This window comes from Oncorhynchus tshawytscha, linkage group LG10, assembly GCF_018296145.1.
Source record: "Oncorhynchus tshawytscha isolate Ot180627B linkage group LG10, Otsh_v2.0, whole genome shotgun sequence".
Taxonomy (NCBI): Eukaryota; Metazoa; Chordata; class Actinopteri; order Salmoniformes; family Salmonidae; genus Oncorhynchus; species Oncorhynchus tshawytscha.
This window is the reverse complement of record NC_056438.1, coordinates 41,885,530-41,907,872: the sequence shown is the minus strand read 5'-3', so window position 1 is coordinate 41,907,872 and position 22,343 is coordinate 41,885,530. Positions and strand designations below refer to the sequence as shown.

The 22,343-nt window shown below is 41.4% G+C and overlaps 1 protein-coding gene across 1 annotated transcript in view; it reads right to left on the bottom strand.

The window, feature by feature from the left end:
- Positions 1 to 14,927, bottom strand: part of LOC112260250 (probable G-protein coupled receptor 158) — an 89,415-nt gene extending 74,488 nt beyond the window's left edge. Inside the window, exons 1-2 of the mRNA XM_024435191.2 lie at positions 13,465 to 14,927; positions 8,574 to 8,679 (exon numbers count right to left, since the gene is read on the bottom strand). Coding sequence (XP_024290959.1) covers positions 8,574 to 8,679; positions 13,465 to 14,336 — 978 coding nt within the window. The 5' untranslated portion in view covers positions 14,337 to 14,927. The remainder of the gene's footprint in view (positions 1 to 8,573; positions 8,680 to 13,464) is intronic.
- Positions 14,928 to 22,343: the final 7,416 nt, after the last annotated feature.

Sequence of the window (22,343 nt, the reverse complement as noted above, 5' to 3'; positions counted from 1 at the left end):
GAGGCTGGATTCAATTTAGCGAAGACGATGCACCATAATTGAGGTACCTGTCCAGTGCAGGGTCACCATATGCACAGCTATGAGCCAAAATAGGATCCTCCACCTCCATGCCACCCTTGGACCATACAACACTGCCCATCTCTTTAATGTCCTGAACACCTTACATGACCGTTTTTTTAAGTCAGTGCAGAGAGGTCCAGGTGATCCTGAGCAGCAAATGTACTGTATGTTCTAATTTGGGACAACGTGAGTTTCTATCGGGCTGCTCAGGTCCGCAACTGGTTCCATCACCATCCCAGGTTTACAATTCTCCATTTGTCAAACCCTTTGAAAAGTTGTTTTCAGCATGGCGGTGGAAGGTGTATGATCGCAAACCCCATGAACTTAATGCCCTTCTCCAGGAAATTGAGAAGGCCTGTGGTGACATTTCAGCAGAGTCCTGTCAGGGGTGGATGCGTCATGCCAGAAGATATTTCTCCTGCTGTCTGGCCAAGGAGAATATCGCCTGTGATGTTGCTAAAGATCTGTGGCCGGACAAAAACAACATGCATGACTGATTGTTTTAGCAATGGAGTATTTGTGTCTTGACTTATGATTTAGATTTTACTGTGTTTTGACAGTTTCTTTATCTATTCTGTTCAATTGATCTAACATACAGTAAAGTAGTACAAATAGGCCTATTTTTGTTCCAAAGCATATGCAAAATATATTTACTGTATGTTTGCATTTTTACTGTATGTGTGCTTACAGTATGCTGTTTGACATGAATTGAGTCATGTTAAAATATAAAACTTACATTTTTGCATTTGTGTTCCTTTCTTGTTTGAGTACACACAAACAATACACAGTATAACAACAAAATATTAGTCTTTACACTGAAATAGGTTCTAATAGTAGTGTTTTGAATACGTCACAGTGTGATCTTGGTTCTCACTTGGGTAGATTAATTTGATGTGTGTGTGTGTGTGTGTCTCACTTGTATGCAGAATTTCCTTTTTAGCAGGGAGTACATGATTTTAACTGCTGTGTTTCATTTTGCAAGATGTCTGTGGGCTTTGGGGAAATTGGATAACTGTTTGTTTAGAGTTTTGAGTACCTGAGATGTTTCAGCAAACGTGTGCTAACAATTAGGAAAAACTGTAATTTGTCAGAAAAAGTATTTTGAGGTGGTGTAGAGTTTGGAACAGATATTCACCTTTTGGCAAAATATTAATTTTGATACAATTAACACGCCCAACTAGTAACATTTGTGACATCATGCCACCTATCTTCCCCAGCCTTTTTAAGTAACGGCACATAATTTACTTTACAGGTGTTAGTCATTTCTGTGGGAATTTGCTGTCCTAAATAAGTAATTATCTGAGACCTCCAGGAAATGGGTTATGCTTTTCGTCAGATTGACCTTGTAGCCTGAAAAGGAACTGAATTAATTCAACGTTTCTACTAGTGCTTGGTATGATTGCTCTGGTTTGGATAAGTAGATGTTGCCCGCGTAGAGAGAAATAGTGTGTTCCCGTTCACCTACCCGAATACCATGGATAGCTACCTAATAGCTTCCGTTAAGGGTTCAATAGCCAGGGCAAAAAGAAGTGGTGAAAAGTGGGCATTTCTGCCTGATCCCACAAGAAAGCTTAAACTGAGAGGAAATATTGTTGTTAGTCAGAATCTGGCGAACAAGACGGTTATATTGTAGTCTGATACATATTTCGGACCTATATTCATACACTTTAAAACGCCCAGAAGAAATCTCCAGATCAAATGATTTTTCCGCATCCAAGGCAGCCATCAGGCTCCTGTATACCCTCCACACAATACATAATATTGAATAATCTCCTAATATTATCTGACGATTCGTACAAAGCCTGTCTGATCTACATTAACCAGGCTTGGTAAGACCCCATCGAGTCTATGGGTTAACAAGAATTTTGTTTAACAAGAATTTTAGTTGCACTGGGCAGGGAATACAGTAATGAGGGCTTGATCATATTACACAGTGGGTCAATTAACTTGGGAAGGAAAGCCTTGTAAAATTAAATGGAAAATCCATCCAGCCCAGGTTGTTTCTCCCCTGCAATGCAAAAAAAGGCCTCCTGAATTTCATCAGATATAATTACCTCTTCAAGGTTCTCTCTGTCCTCATTAGGCAAGGACTTTAAATTTTCTCTATGCAGAGACCCCTGCATCATTTCTGACGAAACCTCCTTTAGACATTTATTTATTTAACTAGGCAAGTCAGTTAAGGCAAAAGGCCTTATGTGGGGACGGGGGCTGGGATTAAAAACAATATATGTATATATATATATATATATATATAAAACTCACACGAAGCAGCCACAACTGTCAGTAAATGTCCATGATTGAGTCTTTGAATGAAGAGATGGAGATAAAACAATCCAGTTTGAGGGTTTTTTGCAGCTCGTTCCAGTCGCTAGCTGCAGCGAACTGAAAAGAGGAGCGACCCAGGGATGTGTGCGCTTTGGGGACCTTTAACAGAATGTGACTGGCAGAACGGGTTTTGTATGTGGAGGATGAGGGCTGCAGTAGGTATGTCCGAATAGGGGGGAGTGAGGCCTAAGAGGGTTTTATAAATAAGCATCAACCAGTGGGTCTTGCGACGTGTATACAGAGATGACCAGTTTACAGAGTAGAGTGCAGTGATGTGTAGAGAGTGCAGTGATGTGTCCTATAAGGAGCATTGATGGCAATTCTGCTGGCCGAATGGTAAGGTACATTTAGCCGCTCGACAGCACCCTTACTTGCCGATCTATAAATTACCTCTCTGTAATCTAGCATGGGTAGGATGGTCATCTGAATCAGGGTTAGTTTGGCAGCTGTGGTGAAAGAGGAGCGATTAAGTCATCTCGCCATACCCCCAAGTACTTGTATGAGGTGACTGCATCAAGCTCTAAAGCCTCAGAGGTAGTAATCACACCGGTGGGGAGAGGGGAATTCTTCTTACCAAACCACATCACCTTTGTTTTGGAGGTGTTCAGAAAATGGGTAAGGGCAGATAAAGCTTGTTGGACACTAAGAAAGCTTTGTTGTAGAGTGTTTAACACAAAATCCAGGGATGGGCCAGCTGAGTATAAGACTGTATCATCTGCATATACATGGATGAGAGAGCCTCCAACTGCTTGAACTATGTTGTTGATGTAAATTGAGAAAAATGTGGGGCCTAACATTGAGCCTTGGGGTACTCCCTTGGTGCCAGGCAGTGGCTGAGACAGCAGATGTTCTGACTTTATACACTGCACTCTTTTCTGAGAGATAGTTAGCAAACCAGGCCAAAGACCCATCAGAGAAACCAATACTCCTTAGCCGGCCCACAAGAATGGAATGGTCTACCGTATCAAAAGCTTTGCCTAAGTCAACAACAATTGCAGCCAGATCAACCAGGGGCTGGTCAACCAGGGGCTGAACCTAGAATTCTCATTTTCTTTATGGGCACGTATTTGTAAACGATACCACTGAAAATATAAAAAAAGGTCAAAGCATCTTCGACAGAGAATCAAGAAGGAAGGGTTGCTCATGAAAGTTTTTAGCAAGCGTCTATGACTAGTCTGGATAAGTCATTTCACTGAGCAGCCATTTTGAACACAGGCTGTAAAATAGTGATCACTAAGGTCACTACAGAAAACACCAGACTAATACCTATCAGGATTATTTGTAAGGATAACATCGAGGAGAGTAACCTTTTCTGGGTGTTTAGAGTCATACATTGTAGGATTGGTAATAATCTGAGAAAGATTTAGGGAGTCCCATTGTTTTAGGACCTGGTCAGGCATGTCCCAGTTTATGTCACCTAAGCTGGACAAATTCAGACTTAGTGTAAGGGGCCAGGAGAGAGCTTAGGGCATTTAGGGTAAAGGCCGGAGCTAATGGTGGCCGATAACGGCCAGCAACAGTCCACAAAGAGTTATTTGAAAGTTTAATGCGTTAAACCAACAAATCAAATTGTTAGGGGACAGACTTGGTGGAGACAAACGAGCACTGAAGGTGTTCCTTGGTAAAGATTGTCACTCCACCACCTTTGGAAGATCTGTCTAGCCGAAAAAGGTTATAATCAGAAAGGTTAATTAACATCAGTGTTCAAAACACTCTTTCTTATCCACATCCCAGTAATGACCAACACATCTGGATTGGAGCAGTAAATCCACACTTTCAATGGATCCATTTTAGGTAATAAGCTTCTACTGTTATCGTGCAGAAAACCCAGGCTTTTACAAGAGCAGAAATCAGTGAAGCAGATATCAGAGCACAAATCAGAATTGGGGCTAGCAACAGTAGATGGGCCAGGGTGTACATGCACATTTCCAGATAAAATCAACAGTAATACAAGCAGGGCACGGCAGAGGACAGGGAAGCTCTGCAATGTTTATTTATAACATTTGAATGTGTATTAGATGGCAACAACATATTGTACAACAATTTCATCAGGTAACATGAATACAAAGCTGGTGAGAAGTGGTTAGAATAGAATGGAAGGCCAAGAGTCTGTAACCAAAAGAGAGTCAGAGTCCCGTGTGTGGAAAAAAACATAGACTGTCCCACGGTTGGGTAAACAAGCAAGTTCATAGTCAACAAAGCACACAGGAGTCATGAGGCAAATAGCATAAAGCACAAGCAAAAAAATATGGCAACTTGGGGCTAGCCATTGTAAATTCAGAATCACTCGCCTCAACAGTGCATGTGTGCTGGAGGTGAGGGAAAGCTCGGGAGAGAGGGGGAGTGTGTCGGGGGTACATATACCTGACAGGGGAGACAGGCCAGGGCAGACAGTGAACAGATTGCCAGGTTGAATCCAAGCAGCAGTGCAGCAGGCAACGAGAGTAGGTGTCACACCCACTTGGGAGAAGCTTTTTCAGGAGGCAGATTCCTTGTAGAAAACTCCAGCAAGCTAGCTAATGTAGCTAGCAAGTCTCTATCTGTCTTTTCCACGTGGAAAAGGAGGTCGTTAGCTAGCTATATCAGTATCGGCGAATGGTCCTTTACGACATCCAAACAAAGTTGTCCAGTGGCTGTTGTATTTTGGGGATTCTGAGGACGATATCTTCTCTGCACAGATGAAGGGAGCTTCAAAGGCCTCTGCATTTAGGTGGGGAGGGGCTGTGAAACTCTCCTTCCATTGTTAAGCTCAAGAGTTTTTACACCTCTCACTTCACACTTCAGTGCTAATTTCAGTCAGATTCTTTCCTAGCAGCTTGGTAGCCTTATATATATTAAGCTTATATATGTTTTATGTAATTGTTAATTGGAATGAAGGTTTTGATGTTGAGGTTAGTATCCTGTTTAAGTCCATGGAAAAAATATATAGTTTATCTACATTTATCCAACTCTAATTCTATATTTTTGCAGAAGAACTCAGGAGCCCATGCTCTCTGTGTCTTTTCACCCTCTCTCTCTCTCTAACTCTGACATGTATAGGTTCTCATAAAAGCTCTTGAATGCCAGGGTTAATATAATCAGTACTCTGGACTACAACATTACTAGGCAATGTAATTGAACCTATGGCTCTCAGCCTCTTTCCTTGTTATTTGCCAGGCTAGTAACTTTCCTGCTTTATCTCCATGTTCGTAATAGTTCTGTTTAAGTCTAGTGAGCACATGTTCTGCTTTACACGTCATTAAGGTATTGTATTCTAGCTGTTTTGAGGTCAGTTTTTGTTTAGTTGCATCCTCAAATGTTGTGCTGTGTTTGTTCTCAAGGTCTTTAATATCTCTTTTCAAGAATTCTACTTTGGCTGTATATATCTTCCACTCACTGGCTCTAAATGAGATTATCTGTCCCCTTACATATGCTTTTAGGGTCCCCCATACAATTGCAGGGGATGCAGAATTAGTATTAATACTTAAAAATATATACATTTGTGCATTTATAAATGTTACAAAGTTAGTGTCATTGAGGAGATATGACCCTAACCTCCAGCGGTGAATGGTCCGATAGGGATTCTGGCTAGATATTCACAAATGGGAATCAAGAGGCCTTACCCACCGGTAATAGGAAAAGGTCAATTCTTGAATAGCAGTTATGGCCAGAAGAGTAAAATGAGTATTCCTTGGCTGACTGATTGAGAAGTCTACATATATCTATGAGTCCAAATGTTTTCATTTCCCTTTTCAACTTTCTTGGCTGCCTGTATGAGGTGAGTCACCTTAGAGGATCTATAATTGTTCAAAACCAAATTAAGTCTCCTCCAATGATAATCTGTGACGATGGGCAATTTAATTTAAGAAATAGATCTTGATAAAATGTAGGGTCATCATAGTTAGGCCCATAAACATTCACAATGCACAAGGGCACAGAATCAATACAGCCTTGTATGATCACAAACACCTGATCAACCCATTCTATTCTAATCTTGCTGTGCTCAGCGTCCGTTTAATGAGTCTCCTGTAGAAGGGCTATATGCACCTTATGCTGCTTCAGGTAGCTTAAGATACATTTCACAGGTCTGTTTATACCCTTCACATTCCAAATTATGAGATTATGAGTGTTAGAGGCAGACGTTTAGGGGTTAGATTGAAGCAAATTAGAATGAGAGATGTAAATATATTGAGTGCGGAGAAAAATGTAAAACAAATGAAAAGGTACAATAACTGGTATATAAGCATAAATCTCTCCAACCTGTGTGAGCTAGTATCAATTCCCCTCCCCAACCCCCTCTCTACTCTCTCCCCAACAGAGAGAGTAAAACAACCCAACCCTATCGAGGCTATTACAGCTAAGTGGTAACACATTCCCACTTACCTAACCCTGCTATGCATGGTGACCCCAAGATAAATTAAATTATACATTTTTTAATTGTGTATTGCCATCACTTCTGTTGAATAATACATATGTATATCTTCTGACTTCAACTGTGTGTGTGTGTGTATATATATATCTATATATATATATATATATATATATATATATATATATATATATATATATATATATATATATAGAAAATGACACACCCCACCAGAATGGCCACACCAGAGACCTTGGGTGCCTCATTCTCAATACTCTAAAGTGACTTTTACTCCTAATCTCTTCATTTATTGACATTATATATATATACAATTGAAGTCAGAAGATAACATAAACTTAGGTTGGAGTCATTAAAACTCCAACCTGAACATCAACCTTGGAGGACATCAACCTTTTCCTCTAGCTTCAAGATGGAGTCAACTAGCTTCTTGTCTGTTTCCTCCACATCTTTGCGTACATCAACAATTGTGATTTCATGGTTAGAGTGCCTGATTTCCAACTGGGTTAACCGCTCACTTGTGGCCAGTTGTTCTTGGTGTAGTTGATGCATGATTTAATCAATTTTGTTGAGTCGGGCAGATATTCTATTTGAACGATGGCCTTATCCATCTCCATCTTGAACCAGGCAGGCGCTGCCTCATTGTCTTTGACGGGGAGGTAATTGAGGGTTTAGGAAGGTCTGTCTTTTTAGGAGGAATCTTGTTTTGGAGCTGTTAAGTGATAGCGTTATGTCTACTTGCTTTTTTAGTAGGTTAACAGCATAAATGTGGTTGAAAAATGAAATTATATATGAATTTCTCAGAGCGCTATGCACAACGCGTCCCCTCAGTGTGCCGCCATTTTCCCCCTGTAACTGTAATTCTTACCCTAGCCCTAAACCTAACCCCTAAGCCTAAAAAAGCTATTTTCCTTGTGGGGACTGTTGAAATGTCCACACGTCCAAATATTCCTTGTTTTACTATCCTTGTGAGGACTTCTGGTCGCTACAAGGGTAGTAAAACCAAACCAAACCACACACACACACACCTACTTCACACACACAGCATCAACAACTTGGAAGACGGATGTTTCTGTCGATATTGCCTGCACTCTGAGTGTGATAAAACATGATGTCTCTCCGGTGCCAGTAATGAAAACACTAGTAAAAACCTCATTTCACTTCCAGAGTGTTTTACACTGTATTAAGCAGTGAACAATACACGCCCACAAGCAAAGGCTTATATGCAGCATCCTTCCTGCATATTCAATGCAAATATTGCTACAGAGCTCTGTTAATCTTGCTATTCTTTACATAACAACAAAGATAAACCTACACAAAAATAAACATGCACTGCTGCTGACAAGAGTGAATTTATTGTCTACATGGAGACAAGCAACATTTCAACCATAAACTTCACACCAAGAGAAACAATACTGAGAGCACAATTGTTTTTGTTCTCATGCCTTCATTGATTTCCCCAGTAGCAGTAGAGATATAGGATGTGTATTTGTTATCTTGACAAGTACCCAGAATTTTTATATGCATTACCAATTATATTCAGAGTGACATACAGTACATTGTTTGCAAAGAAGCAATGTACTGTATTCTTACTAAGGTCTTTATGTACTGTATGATTTTTCGTTGTTAGCAAAACATTTGTGGAAGTGCCACTAGATTTAGTACTGGGATTAACAATTACAATCATGTTTTTACCAAGAGGGGGTGTTTGTGTTTGCATGTAAAGTGTAGGAAGCACACACCACCAATGTATGAACTATGGTTGGATGGATGGATAGATGGATGGATGGAAAGTTGAATGGATGAATGGAAGTAGACTCACTTCCATGCTGGTCACGTTACATCGGTGAGTTCCAGCAAACCAGCCACTGCTGGAGCACTGGTCAATGTCCACATCCTGTAGGTTGACATCCACCCGAACCACACCCCTGTAAGAGGAGAGAAAGAAACACAGAGAGAGAGGGGGAGGTGGATAGAGGTTAGAGAGAGCAGTTAGCTTACACGCAGACGTCTCTTTTAGTGTAAGAAAGAAAGAAAGAAAGAAAGAAAGAAAGAAAGAAAGAAAGAAAGAAAGAAAGAAAGAAAGAAAGAAAGAAAGAAAGAAAGAAAGAAAGAAAGAAAGAAAGAAAGAAAGAAAACGAAAGAAAGAAAGGCAAATGTTGCAATCCATTGTGACCTCATCTATAACAGGGTCTCTACTTTGGTCCAATGTCTACAGGTGAACTATTGAGGGAAATTGAATGCCAGAGTATTTTGTCCAATTTAACATCAACTGCAACAACAACAAAAATGTATCCTGTGTATCTGGTTTATATGTTATGTAAAATAAACGTCTTTATTTAAATGTTCCCTAATGAGAGAAGTAGCCAAGCTTAAATAGTCCAATTGAATTATGTCGACTCCAGCTCTGAGCATCATGTTTACTGTAACCAAAACATAAATATATTTTAGGCTTCCAGTAAATCAATAGACTGATGGTGCGCTTGATGTTGTTTACCTCTGGGAGACAATATTGCACACACGCTCTCTATCTACTGGCACATGGTTAATTAGGCTACTGCATTGGCGTGCATCCAAAGCACCTTCACATATCCACAGTTTGCATTTGGACAACTGGATAGATGGACTGCTGGATGCATATTGAGTAAGCTATAGTTAAATCAGGCTAGCTATTGTTCAGGCCGTATACATAAAAAGTCAGTATGAGTGCTGATCTAGGATCAGTTTAGACTTCTAGACTACAGTAAATATGATTATATAGAAGGGGAGGGGCTAGCTCCCAGCCTGCCATCAGGTGTTCTCTTTCATGAAGTTTAAGATTATCAAATGGGCCCCAGCTGGGTCGCTCTCTTTATTCAGTCTCTGTCTGTTAGTCTCTTTCGCTTTCCTTTTCTCTCTCTTTCTTAACTTTTTTTTTTCAGTCTGCCACTAATCTCCCTGAGCTCTGTATTTCTGTGTCTGGCAATCTTGCCACTCTTTATTACAAAATCAAACATTATCTCCCAATTCACCCAGTCTGTCTGTCTGCCCCTCTATCTCCATCTCTCTTTCTCCCTCTCTTATAATGCCCAGGCCTCAGGGGTTGTTCTCAAGAGGAGTCTGATAACCATTAGCTCCATCTGTCTGGTGGGAACTGGAACACACACCAATGAAGAAAAAAGGCTGAGGCTCATGCCATCTTTCCCCTGGCGCAAGAATAAGACGGGAAAGAAATAACATGTAACTGTGATAGAGGAAGTGTTGATAAGCGGAATAATCTGTGTGCATGTGGGAGGGAGTGAGGGAGAGAAGGAAGGTGAGAAAAAATGTGTGTGAGAATGTGAGGACTCACGGGGTAACCACCAAGCAGGAGGGATTTTCTTTTTAAGTCACTCTGCTAGAAACAAAACCATACAGCCATACATAACCAGTGGTGGAAAAAGTACCCAATTGTCATACTTGAGTAAAATAACAGATACTGTACCATAATAGAAAATGACCAGATAAAAGTGAAAGTCACCCAGTAAATACTACTTGAGTAAAAGTCTAAAAGTATTTGGTTTTAAATATACTTTTTAAGTATCAAAAGTAAATGTAATTGCTAAAATTTACTTAAGTATCCAATGTAAAAGTGTTACTCATTTCAAATTCCTTATATTAAGCAAACCAGGCAGCATGATTTTCTTGTTTTTTAAATGTATGGATAGCCGGGGAGGGCCACACTCAGACATAATTTACAAACATAACATTTGTGTTTAATGAGTCTGCCAGATCAGTTGCAGTAAGGATGACCATGGATTTTCTCTTGATAAGTACGTGAACTGGACAATTTTCCTGTCCTGCTAAGCATTCAAAATATAAGTATTTTTGGGTGTCAAGGAAATTGGATGGTGTAGAAAGTATATTATTTTCTATAGGAATGTAGTGGAGTAAAAGTCAAAGTTGTCAAAATATAAATAGTAAAGATACCCCAAAAAATGAATTAAGTAGTACTTAACCATATTTGATTAGCCTAACAGTCTAATCCAAAGAAACCATTACCAAACAGCCACTATATTAAACCATCTTTCGACCAATGTGTTATAGGCTTACTAAATTGTTTTGTTTTTTAAAGAGATCTAAATTAACCTGTATCCAGCTGGGAGGAAAGAGAGGAGACGCCTCTGAGGACATGGACCAATACCCCAAGCTCAAAGCCAATGTTCTCCTTCTGCATATCCTCCAAAAAAGCACACTGGCATCATTTACATTTTGATTAGGTTTACAAAAAAACATGATCCGTCTTGGTTTCTTTTATCCTTGGGGTGAATAGATTGCTTTGGATGTACATCTAAAGAGTTGGCCCACAAACTCTCAGAAAAAGGAAGAAAGATGAGACAGTGCAGTGGGATTCTCTTTGATCTCGACACGTTGGGGTTGTAGTTATAAAACCAAATCCACAGGCCTGTTCTTAAAGTCATGCTGCTGCTGGTAATCACTAGACGACTATGCCACATCCATTTGTGGGAATGTCAATTGAGTTTTAATGTGCCCTCAGGACATTCTGAAATTTTGAACAGTAACCAGCTCTTTAAAAACCAGTAGAAGCAGTTACTTTCGCAGCTAATTAAAGGTCATCTTGCCGATGGCTTAATACCAATGTCCTCATAAAATGGCTGTCACGTTGTGTTCGTGGCCATAAAAAGAGAGGACTGAACTTTAAAAATCAAGTACATTGGACTTGAAATCCGAAAAGTCTTTAAAAGCAGCTACAAGGTCGATAATGCCTCCTCTATGGTTGAGCTCGAGTTGATTGCTATGATTTTATGCTAAGCAGCAACAGCAGGGGTCTTTGTCTGGCTGCTAATGTATCAAATTTGTAGTGGAGACACATCAACAATGGTCCAATGCCAAATAATACCTTTCAACACATAGGCCTTTGTTTATCCCCTTCCAGATCTGAATTGTCTGGATCGGTGTGAGCAAGCATCATGACAGTTCCTACCCTATTGCAGAGACCTATCAAAACCTTTTTAATCTGTGAAGAGGTTTCAACAAGGGACTAAAGCAAGTGTGGGCAACCCTGGTCATGGAATCCCTGGGAGGCCAGGTAGGTGAAATTTTGCCAATCACTGATATTAATACATCAGCTTAGTTGGTGTTGTAAATTAGTAGAGTCAGTTGTGGGGCTTGATTAGGACTAGGCTAAACTTTTGCTGTACCTGCAGCACTCCATACCAGAGCCCCTGGCTTAATGATATGGGCTTGGTAATTGTTTGGGATCAGTTCAGGCAACCGCTTTGAAATCATCTTGCATTTATGCTAAAGAAATGCACAAAACTGACTAACTTATATACAGATGTACTATCTTAATTTGATCACTCTGTTGTCGCAGATAATTATCCTTCAGGACTTTATATGCAAACGTGTAGTGTATTCATGGTTTAAAAAGACTTCTAAAAAGTTTGTAATTTCCACTTAGAAATAGCAGACTAACTAAAAATATATCGCCCCTACAAAAATGTATATTAGTTATAACACACATAATTCACATTTCCTGTTGCTGAAAGATTATTTTCCTGCTGTGAGAAATGGTTCAAATTAAGATCTGTAGTCCTGCCTAAACAAATCAAGCTCAGTGATAAACTACCATGCTGGAATTATTATGTGGACACAGCAGCACTGAAATTTAAGTGGGAGTAAAGTGGACTTGAAATTCAAAGTGGTTTCAGATTGCCATTGTACTGCATGTCTTTTATAATTTATTCATGACTACATCTATTTTTGGACACACTTGGACTGGAGCCTTGAAATATGAAGTACTTTGTGTTTCCTAATTAACTAACCTACACTTTCAAACACCTATCGCACAAAAACATACAACAAAGCCAGGTCTTTGCTATCATAACCATGCAAGCTATGATAGCAAAGTAAAACTAATTAGGCCTACTGTTTCAGTTTTACGTTTTTACAGCAAACACAAAAAGGAAGTGTAGTCTTCCAGTGTGATGACAAAAAAAACATGAGCTGTTTTTGACAGACAGCAGTGTTCATAGACAGTATAATGTTAAATGTCTTTGAGATTCTATCAAGCCATCTGTTCCTTCCACTAGGGCTGATTTCTGGATTGCACAAGCATCAGACAAGCAGGAAGACAACTATAGGCTACTCAAACGTCCCACAATGTCTATCCTATCCTCAATTTAATGTATTGCCCTCTTGCTGTGCATATCACTGGATGGGACTAATCATTTTTTCATAGTTATTCACTGAGTAAGTTTTATTTCATATTCACTGGACCTATTCTTTGTAAAGTGGATGGAATATTATGGGTTATGTTTGGGTTGGCTTTCTCAATTATAAACTACTGAAGATTCGACTACCACAGCAGGACCAAACGCTGTTTTCAATAATGGCTAGCTCTGTGCAAACTATTCACAAGCATCAGAATAGAGGATAGGTCGAAAGTTGCTATTGTAATGAGATGTTCTAGCTAAACTTTAAAACGTTGTTGTGGGGAAGCAGCTTTATCCTACTGTTTGTGTTGAAAGGATTTATGAGGGCCCTTTTCCATGCACCTGCTTCAAAGCGCGGGAAGCGCGCGGTCAGTTCAGCAATGCTGTCTACTCAGGGCCAGAACAACTATATTTAGGCCTACCTACCATTTCTTCAATCAATAAACAATAGATGCGGCACATTTTAACCGAATATGTTACTTTCAAACAAACAGTCACAAGTGACAGCCTTAGCCTCACCTGAACTCGGGTGCGGAATTTGTCTTCAACCCATAGAACCCCGCAGACAAGGTGAGTAACCAGTGTGGTACGAAATTCCCATGCTCGCATTCCAGGTAAGGCGCAGACCACTTGATTTGACTTTTGTCCAGAATGTAGCTATTTTGAGTGGCTGTGGCGTCTCTGCCTGACGCCCTTCTCTGACTGTGCATTTTCTTTCGGTCCCTGAACTCGTTAAACCACTCAGAATCCGGGCTCCTGCTCTTGAGACGGTGGTGAGCAGAGTTGGAAAGGTCCTGGAGGACCACTTCCCTGTCAGTTCTTGTCGCTTGAAGGAAAACGTGAGGACCCGGTGTTGGAGCATCATTATGGAATGTAACTACTGCCTTGTGAATTTTGGGGTCCCCTTCAAGAATACTCCGAACCAGAGCGTGGTACCAGTGAATATCCCTCCGAAGGCTGTACTCTCGCGACCTGTTGGCTTGTAAAATCATGTTCAGGAAGTTGGTCGCGTGCGCTATAGTGTCCAGCACGCTATGGAGAGAATAATGAGAGGCCACATTGGTTCCACCGCGGAGGCTACTCAACTCATACCTCCGAGAACAGTTGACTTGTTCAAGAGCCGAAGAGTCTCCAGTGTGCAGGAAAGCTGTCACCACTCTAGGCAGGTCCTCCTCGATTTTGTGCGCCACCACCGTGCGCTCCGTGGCGGATCCTGGGTTATAAATTGGATGGTGCAGCGATTCCTTGTTGATATTTTGAGTGCTGAAAATAGAAGGGTTCTTTCCTCGTATTTCTGCGTCTTTGTCGTTATCCGACCATTCTACATACCCATAATTGGATCCGAAAACAAATCCCATTTGCAAAAGCATTTGAATAAGGAAAAAACACATACTTTGACTTCTTTTACCGACACTGAAGAATCCGTTTGCTCTGTTGAAAACCAAAACTGACCCCTTATGAGCAACGACTATATGTGTACACTAATGTTAAACTACTATGCTATTACTTCGTATCTTCCCTATTTTATAACATAAGGTGCCATTTAAAGATAGCCTACCAAAACCTCTAGGCTACTTGCTACTTGTCCATGATAAAGAGATGCTCGACTTCACTTGCTTCCACCAACCGCCGTTCACGCTTTGCAACCGAGTGTCAGGCAGATGTTTTCAGTCAACCAAATTTCTTACTGCCCAGACATTTTTAGTTGGACGTGACGCCTTCCCAACTCCAAGCAGCTAATTATAAACAGCTATGTTATTGCAGCGGTAAGCTCTGGTAGTCGCTTTTACACAGAGCCATGGGCGAGGTAAAACACAAGCCGCCTAGCCTACTTCAATCCTCCTAGAGCAGGCAGGCGAATTAGAGTGAAAACAGAGGAAATACTGGAGGCTCGAGCAAATTGCTTTCATAGTCCCATCCCTTCCAATATCGCATAGGGCACCTGAAGTGTCGTAGACACACGCGTGTGGCTGCTATTGCTGCCAATCCTCTTTGTGAAGTGGTATAATATGGGTGGAGCGAGCTGCAGGAGCTGTTCTGTGCTGAAAGTAGCCTGTCAGTATGGGAAAGGACATTGACCGATTTCTGCATGACAAGTAAAGTGAAACGTGCAGGGTTTTGATTGGGATTTTGTAGGTGATGAAATAGAGCCTATTATTTTTCTATTTTCCTTGATAACTGGCCAGTCATCTCCCACAGTGATATCTTTATTGTATAATTACTAAAATGCATGTCAGGTGTATGACAAAAGTGTTCAAAAGTGGTGTGGCAAAATTTGTACGTGTCTTTTCTGGGGCCAGGATTTTCCTGATTTCATGACCTAGTCAGGTAAAACTCTGGCTCCTATTTGTAGGCAATTACAAAATAGTATCATTATAGATAGCTTCCTTTTTCATCTGTGACTACAGGGCTGGTGTTTTTCTTCTCCGGTCATGTGAATTCGAAACACTCCTGGCCTCAGGTGGATCAAGCCCTTTCAAACTACCACAAACCTTGTTATTATTCATTCTGGATCTGATATCAAAAGAGCCAGAGACAACAACTTCAATGGACAACATACTGTACTGTGTAGTTTAGTGAACTACTATAGCAGGATTGAGCATTATGTAAATGCTTCCGTCCCTCTCCTCGCCCCGACCTGGGCTCGAACCAGGGACCCTCTGCACACATAAACCACAGTCACTCACAAAGCATTGTTATCCATCTGCCACAAAAGCCACGGCCCTTGCAGAGCAAGGTGAACAACTACTTCTAGGTTTCAGACCGAGTGATGTCACCGACTGAACCACTATTAGCGCGCACCACCGCTAACTAGCTAGCCATTTCATATCGGCCACATAAAGACTAGTTACCAATGTATTTAAATATCTATTTCACTCTATACACACACACACACACACATACACAATTTTAAGCAGTGGATATAAAATAAAATAAAAACACAGACAGACAGGTTTCAATGTAGAAAAGTATTTTAATTTGCTGTCATTAAACCTATTATTTACTCATCTGATTACAGTGCCCTTCTGCAATTATTCATTTTGTAAATTTTATTTAAGGCAGTAGAATTTGAAACGAGGCAGGGTTAAACTTAACACTATACACAGTAGACTTTGTTACAATGTTTTTTTGTAATGTGTAAGTCATCATTAAACCACGAACCTTGTGTTGTTGTCCTGGTCTCCATCTGGCCCACCAGAGGTTAGTTCTCTGGCGCTCACTGTAGGAACTGATTGCCTGTAAACATCCATGTCTTCAATCATTAAATCAACTACTTTCAACATTTTAATTGAAAATGTTTCAATAAAATGTCATAATGCGTTAGATTTAGCTGCTGGGAGGCAAGAAGACCCCTAGCTCTGCTAAAACCAAAGACGTGCCATTTTCAAGGGATTGTTAAAGTAGGGCTGTCCCCCCAAAAATATTATCTTGGCTAACTGAAAGTCGTCTGTTCTTTCGACCAAACGTTTGCTCAACATTTTTAAACGTGTACTTTTCCATATATAGACACACCCTATGTGTTTTAATCAAATAAACTACAGTGCCTTCGAAAAGTATTCAGACAAATGGTCTTTTTCCACATTTTGTTACATAACAGCCTTTTTTAAAGAATCCTCAGCAATCTACACACGATACCCCATATTGACAAACATTTATTTTTATTTTTTTTGCAAATGTATAAAATATTAAAAACAGAAATACCTTATTTACATAAGTATTCAGACCATTTGCTGTGAGACTTGAAATTGAGCTCAGGTGCATCCTGTTTCCATTGATCATCCTTCAGATGTTTCTACAACTTGATTGGAGTCCACATGTGGTAAATTCAATTGATTTAACATGATATGGAAAGGCCTGTCTATATAAAGTCCCGCAGTTGACAATTGTCCATAGAGAGTTGAGACAGGATTGTGTCTTAAATGGAAGCAGTTTGGAACCACCAAGACTTTCCTAGAGTTGACCCCTGGCCAAACTGAGAAATCAGGGGAGGAGGGCCTTGGTCAGGGAGGTGACCAAGAACCCGATGGTCAATATGACAGAGCTCCAGAGTTCCTGTAGAGAAGGGAGAACCTTCCAGAAGGACAGCCATCTCTGCAGCACTCCACCAATCAGGCTTTTATGGTAGAGTGGCAAAACGGAAGCCACTCCTCAGTAAAAGGAACATGACAGCCCACTTGGAGTTTGCCAAGAGGCACCAAAAGACTCTCAGACCATGAGAAACAAGATTCTCTGGTCTCATAAAACCAAGATTGAACTCTTTGGCTTGAATGCCAAGCTTCACGTCTGGAAGAAACCTGGCACCATCCCTACAGTGAAGCATGGTCGTGGCAGCATCATGCTTTGGGGATGTTTTTCAGCAGCAGGGACTGGGAAACTACTCAGGATTGAGGCAAAGATGAATGGATCAAAGTACAGAGAGATCCTTGATGAAAACCTGCTCCAGAGCTCTCAGGACCTCAGTCTGGGGCGAAGGTTCACCTTCCAACAGGACAACAACCCTAAGCACACAGCCAAGACAACGCAGGACTGGCTTCTGGACAAGTCTCTGAATGTCCTTGAGTGGCCCAGCCAGAGCCCGGACTTAAACCTGATCGAACATCTCTGGAGAGACCTGAAAATAGCTGTGCAGCAATGATACAGGGGTGTCAGATACAGGGGTGTCAAGCTTGTAGAATCATACCCAAGAAGACTCAAGGCGTGGGGGTGCGTCACCTGAGTGGGTTGATTCACTGATGTGGTCATCCTGTCTGGGTTGGCGCCCCCCCTTGGGTTGTGCCATGGCGGAGATCTTTGTGGGCTATACTCAGCCTTGTCTCAGGATGGTAAGTTGGTGGTTGAAGATATCCCTCTAGTGGTGTGGGGGCTGTGCTTTGGCAAAGTGGGTGGGGTTATATCCTTCCTGTTTGGCCCTGTCTGGGGGTGTCCTCGGATGGGGCCACAGTGTCTCCTGACCCCTCCTGTCTCAGCCTCCAGTATTTATGCTGCAGTAGTTAATGTGTCGGGGGGCTAGGGTCAGTTTGTTATATCTGGAGTACCTCTCCTGTCCTATTCGGTGTCCTGTGTGAATCTAAGTATGCATTCTCTAATTCTCTCTTTCTCTCTCTCTCTCTCTCAGAGGACCTGAGCCCTAGGACCATGACCCAGGACTACCTGACATGATGACTCCTTGCTGTCCCCAGTCCACCTGGCCGTGCTGCTGCTCCAGTTTCAACTGTTCTGCCTTATTATTATACGACCATGCTGGTCATTTATGAACATTTGAACATCTTGGCCATGTTCTGTTATAATCTCCACCCGGCACAGCCAGAAGAGGACTGGCCACCCCACATATGCTCTCTCTAATTCTCTCTTTCTTTCTCTCTCTCGGAGGACCTGAGCCCTAGGACCATGCCCCAGGACTACCTGACATGATGACTCCTTGCTGTACCCAGTCCACCTGACCGTGCTGCTGCTCCAGTTTCAACTGTTCTGCCTTATTATCATACGACCATGCTGGTCATTTATGAACATTTGAACATCTTCGCCATGTTCTGTTATAATCTCCACCCGGCACAGCCAGAAGAGGACTGGCCACCCCACATAGCCTGGTTCCTCTCTAGGTTTCTTCCTAGGTTTTGGCCTTTCTAGGGAGTTTTTCCTAGCCACCGTGCTTCTACACCTGCATTGCTTGCTGTTTGGGGTTTTAGGCTGGGTTTCTGTACAGCACTTTGAGATATCAGCTGATGTATGAAGGGCTATATAAATAAATTTGATTTGACTTGAAGGCTGTAATCGCTGCCAAAGGTGCTTCAACAAAGTACTAAGTAAAGGGTCTGAATACTTTTTGTATTATTTCTGTTTTTATTTTTAATAAATTAGCAAACATTTCTAGAAACCTGTTTTTGCTTTGTCATTATGGGATATTGTGTGTAGATTGATGAGGAAAAAAACATTTGAATCAATTTTAGAATGAGGCTGTAACCTAACAATATGCAGAAAAAGTCAAGGGGTCTGAATACTTTCCCAAGGCATTTTTTAGAGCTGGCCGCATCTTGTCTGATGCTTTAAGCTTACAGTTTGATGCCTCAAGAGGGTGCCAGAGATCTAGATAGCCAGAAGGAAAAAAACCTTAACCTGACCCAACTATTCTCCTCCTGCTGGCTTTTGCAGATTCTGCCATTACTTTCCTGAAGTTGCTGGTAATAGCCTACACTAGGAGTCAGCAACCTTTCTCATGTGAAATGCCAATTTATCTTACCATTTTTACAGATCTGCGTGCCAGTTATGGTGTTCATATGCACATTTTCGTGAAACAGTTTAATTTTATTTTTAATAACATCTCAAAATCACTGTCATGTGGTAAATCAAAATTATATCCAAATCTAAATGAAAACCTAAAAAGTAACTTCCATTGCCAACTTTGTAAAAATAGCCTACATAAAGCCAACAAATAAAAACATTGGGAAAGGGGAATACCTAATCAGTTGCACAACTGATTGCATTCAACTGAAATGTGTCTTCTGCATTTAACCCAACCCCTCTGAATCAGAGAGGTGCGGGGGGCTGCCATAATCGACATCCAAGTCTTCGGCGCACTGGGAACAGTGGGTTAACTGCGTTTCTCAGGAGCAGAACAACCGATTTTTACTTTGTCAGCTTGGGGATTCAATTCATCAACCTTTCGGTTACTGGCCCAACGCTCTAACCACTAAGCTACCATTGCAGCCTGCAGGTAGAAAATATCCTGCTAAAAATAAATATTCTATAAATCACATTGGCTACACATGGCCTGTCTGCAGGGGTGCAACTTTCACTGGGGACGGGGAGGACATTTTGAAATTGCATTTTTGTCCCCCTCCCAGTTTTATCATTGGAATTGGATACAACAGGAGGTAACGGTTGTAACACTCAGCAACACTCAAGGTACTAAACGATATCATAACCGCCATCGATAAAAGACAGTTCTGTGCAGCCGTCTTCATTGACCTTGCCAAGGCTTTCGACTCTGTCAATCACCATATTCTTATCGGCAGACTCAGTAGCCTCGGTTTTTCGGATGACTGCCTTGCCTGGTTCACCAATTACTTTGCAGACAGAGTTCAGTGTGTCAAATCGGAGGGCATGCTGTCCGGTCCTCTGGCAGTCTCTATGGGGGTGCCACAGGGTTCAATTCTCGGGCCAACTCTTTTCTCTGTATATATCAATGACGTTGCTCTTGCTGCGGGCGATTCCCTGATCCACCTCTACGCAGACGACACCATTCTATATACTTTCGGCCCGTCATTGGACACTGTGCTATCTAACCTCCAAACAAGCTTCAATGCCATACAACACTCCTTCCGTGGCCTCCAACTGCTCTTAAACGCTAGTAAAACCAAATGCATGCTTTTCAACCGATCGCTGCCTGCACCCGCATGCCCGACTAGCATCACCACCCTGGATGGTTCCGACCTTGAATATGTGGACATCTATAAGTACCTAGGTGTCTGGCTAGACTGCAAACTCTCCTTCCAGACTCATATCAAACATCTCCAATCGAAAATCAAATCAAGAGTCGGCTTTCTATTCCGCAACAAAGCCTCCTTCACTCACGCCGCCAAGCTTACCCTAGTAAAACTGACTATCCTTCCGATCCTCGACTTCGGCGATGTCATCTACAAAATGGCTTCCAACACTCTACTCAGCAAACTGGATGCAGTCTATCACAGTGCTATCCGTTTTGTCACTAAAGCACCTTATACCACCCACCACTGCGACCTGTATGCTCTAGTCGGCTGGCCCTCATTACATATTCGTCGCCAGACCCACTGGCTCCAGGTCATCTACAAGTCCATGCTAGGTAAAGCTCCGCCTTAACTCAGTTCACTGGTCACGATGGCAACACCCATCCGTAGCACGCGCTCCAGCAGGTGTATCTCACTGATCATCCCTAAAGCCAACACCTCATTTGGCCGCCTTTCGTTCCAGTACTCTGCTGCCTGTGACTGGAACGAATTGCAAAAATCGCTGAAGTTGGAGACTTTTATCTCCCTCACCAACTTCAAACATCAGCTATCTGAGCAGCTAACCGATCGCTGCTGCTGTACATAGTCTATTGGTAAATAGCCCACCCATTTTCACCTACCTCATCCCCATACTGTTTTTATTTATTTACTTGCTCTTTTGCACACCAATATCTCTACCTGTACATGACCATCTGATCATTTATCACTCCAGTGTTAATCTGCAAAATTGTAATTATTCGCCTACCTCCTCATGCCTTTTGCACACATTGTATATAGACTCCCCCCTTTGTTTTCTACTGTGTTATTGACTTGTTAATTGTTTATTCCATGTGTAACTCTGTGTTGTCTGCTCACACTGCTATGCTTTATCTTGGCCAGGTCGCAGTTGCAAATGAGAACTTGTTCTCAACTGGCCTACCTGGTTAAATAAAGGTGAAATAAAAATAAAATAAAAAACGGTGTGGTTTAGGACCATGTGGATGACCTCTGAGAGGTCGGGTAGGCTGTTTGGAGTGTTTATCAGACTGGATAAAAAATAAAACCAAAGTTGCGCCTCTGCCTGTCTACAACGAACTTGAAACATCTATTTGCACAAGGGATAATAATCAGTGCTTGACTTGGGCAGCCAGCACCTCAGATTTTCTACTGCTTGAGCTCCTGTTCCTCTTATAGAGTAGTAGCTCAAAAGTATTGTGGGGCTCGTGCACCTAAATATAAACAGTACCAGCACCCAAAATGAGTACCAGAACCTATTTCATTCCAAGTCAAGCACTGATAAGAAGCCTATTTTATGACATTTCCACTGGATCAGAGCATGACATTTTTCCCTTTCACTCTGAGTGTTTATTGAAAGGGAGAGAGCTGGAAAGATTTTTCAAATACACTGAGGAACTATTGTAATTCTCAATGGATGTGAAAACAGACTTTGTTTGCTTGCTGTTTGAGGTGAAGAAACCATTACTTTGAGAAGCTCCATGTCATTAGTGGTCGTGTGTTAAGCCAATCAGAAATACTATCAGATCCCGAAATGGGTACATTTATATGCGTACATTTGTGCACAGGCCAGGTAGCCTATAATAGGCCTACTTCATTGTGTGCGCATCCTTACTCAACATTTACAGGAGCGCTCCAAACAAAAGACAATGACTAAATTGACAGAACTCGTAAATGGAATTAAACAAACCTAAACTTGTTTCTCACAACTGTAGAATAGGTTGTGCACTCTGCAAACAATGTGTCCACTCTGACAATGAGAACAAGGAGACAGGAATAATAACAGTGAATGCATTAAAATAAATTACTGTAACCAAAGTAACAAACATGGTTGATTAGAAATGATAGGAATTAACGGTACATGTGCTACTGATGATATATGTAATGGGGAATTGATATACACTAAATATAAAATGCAAA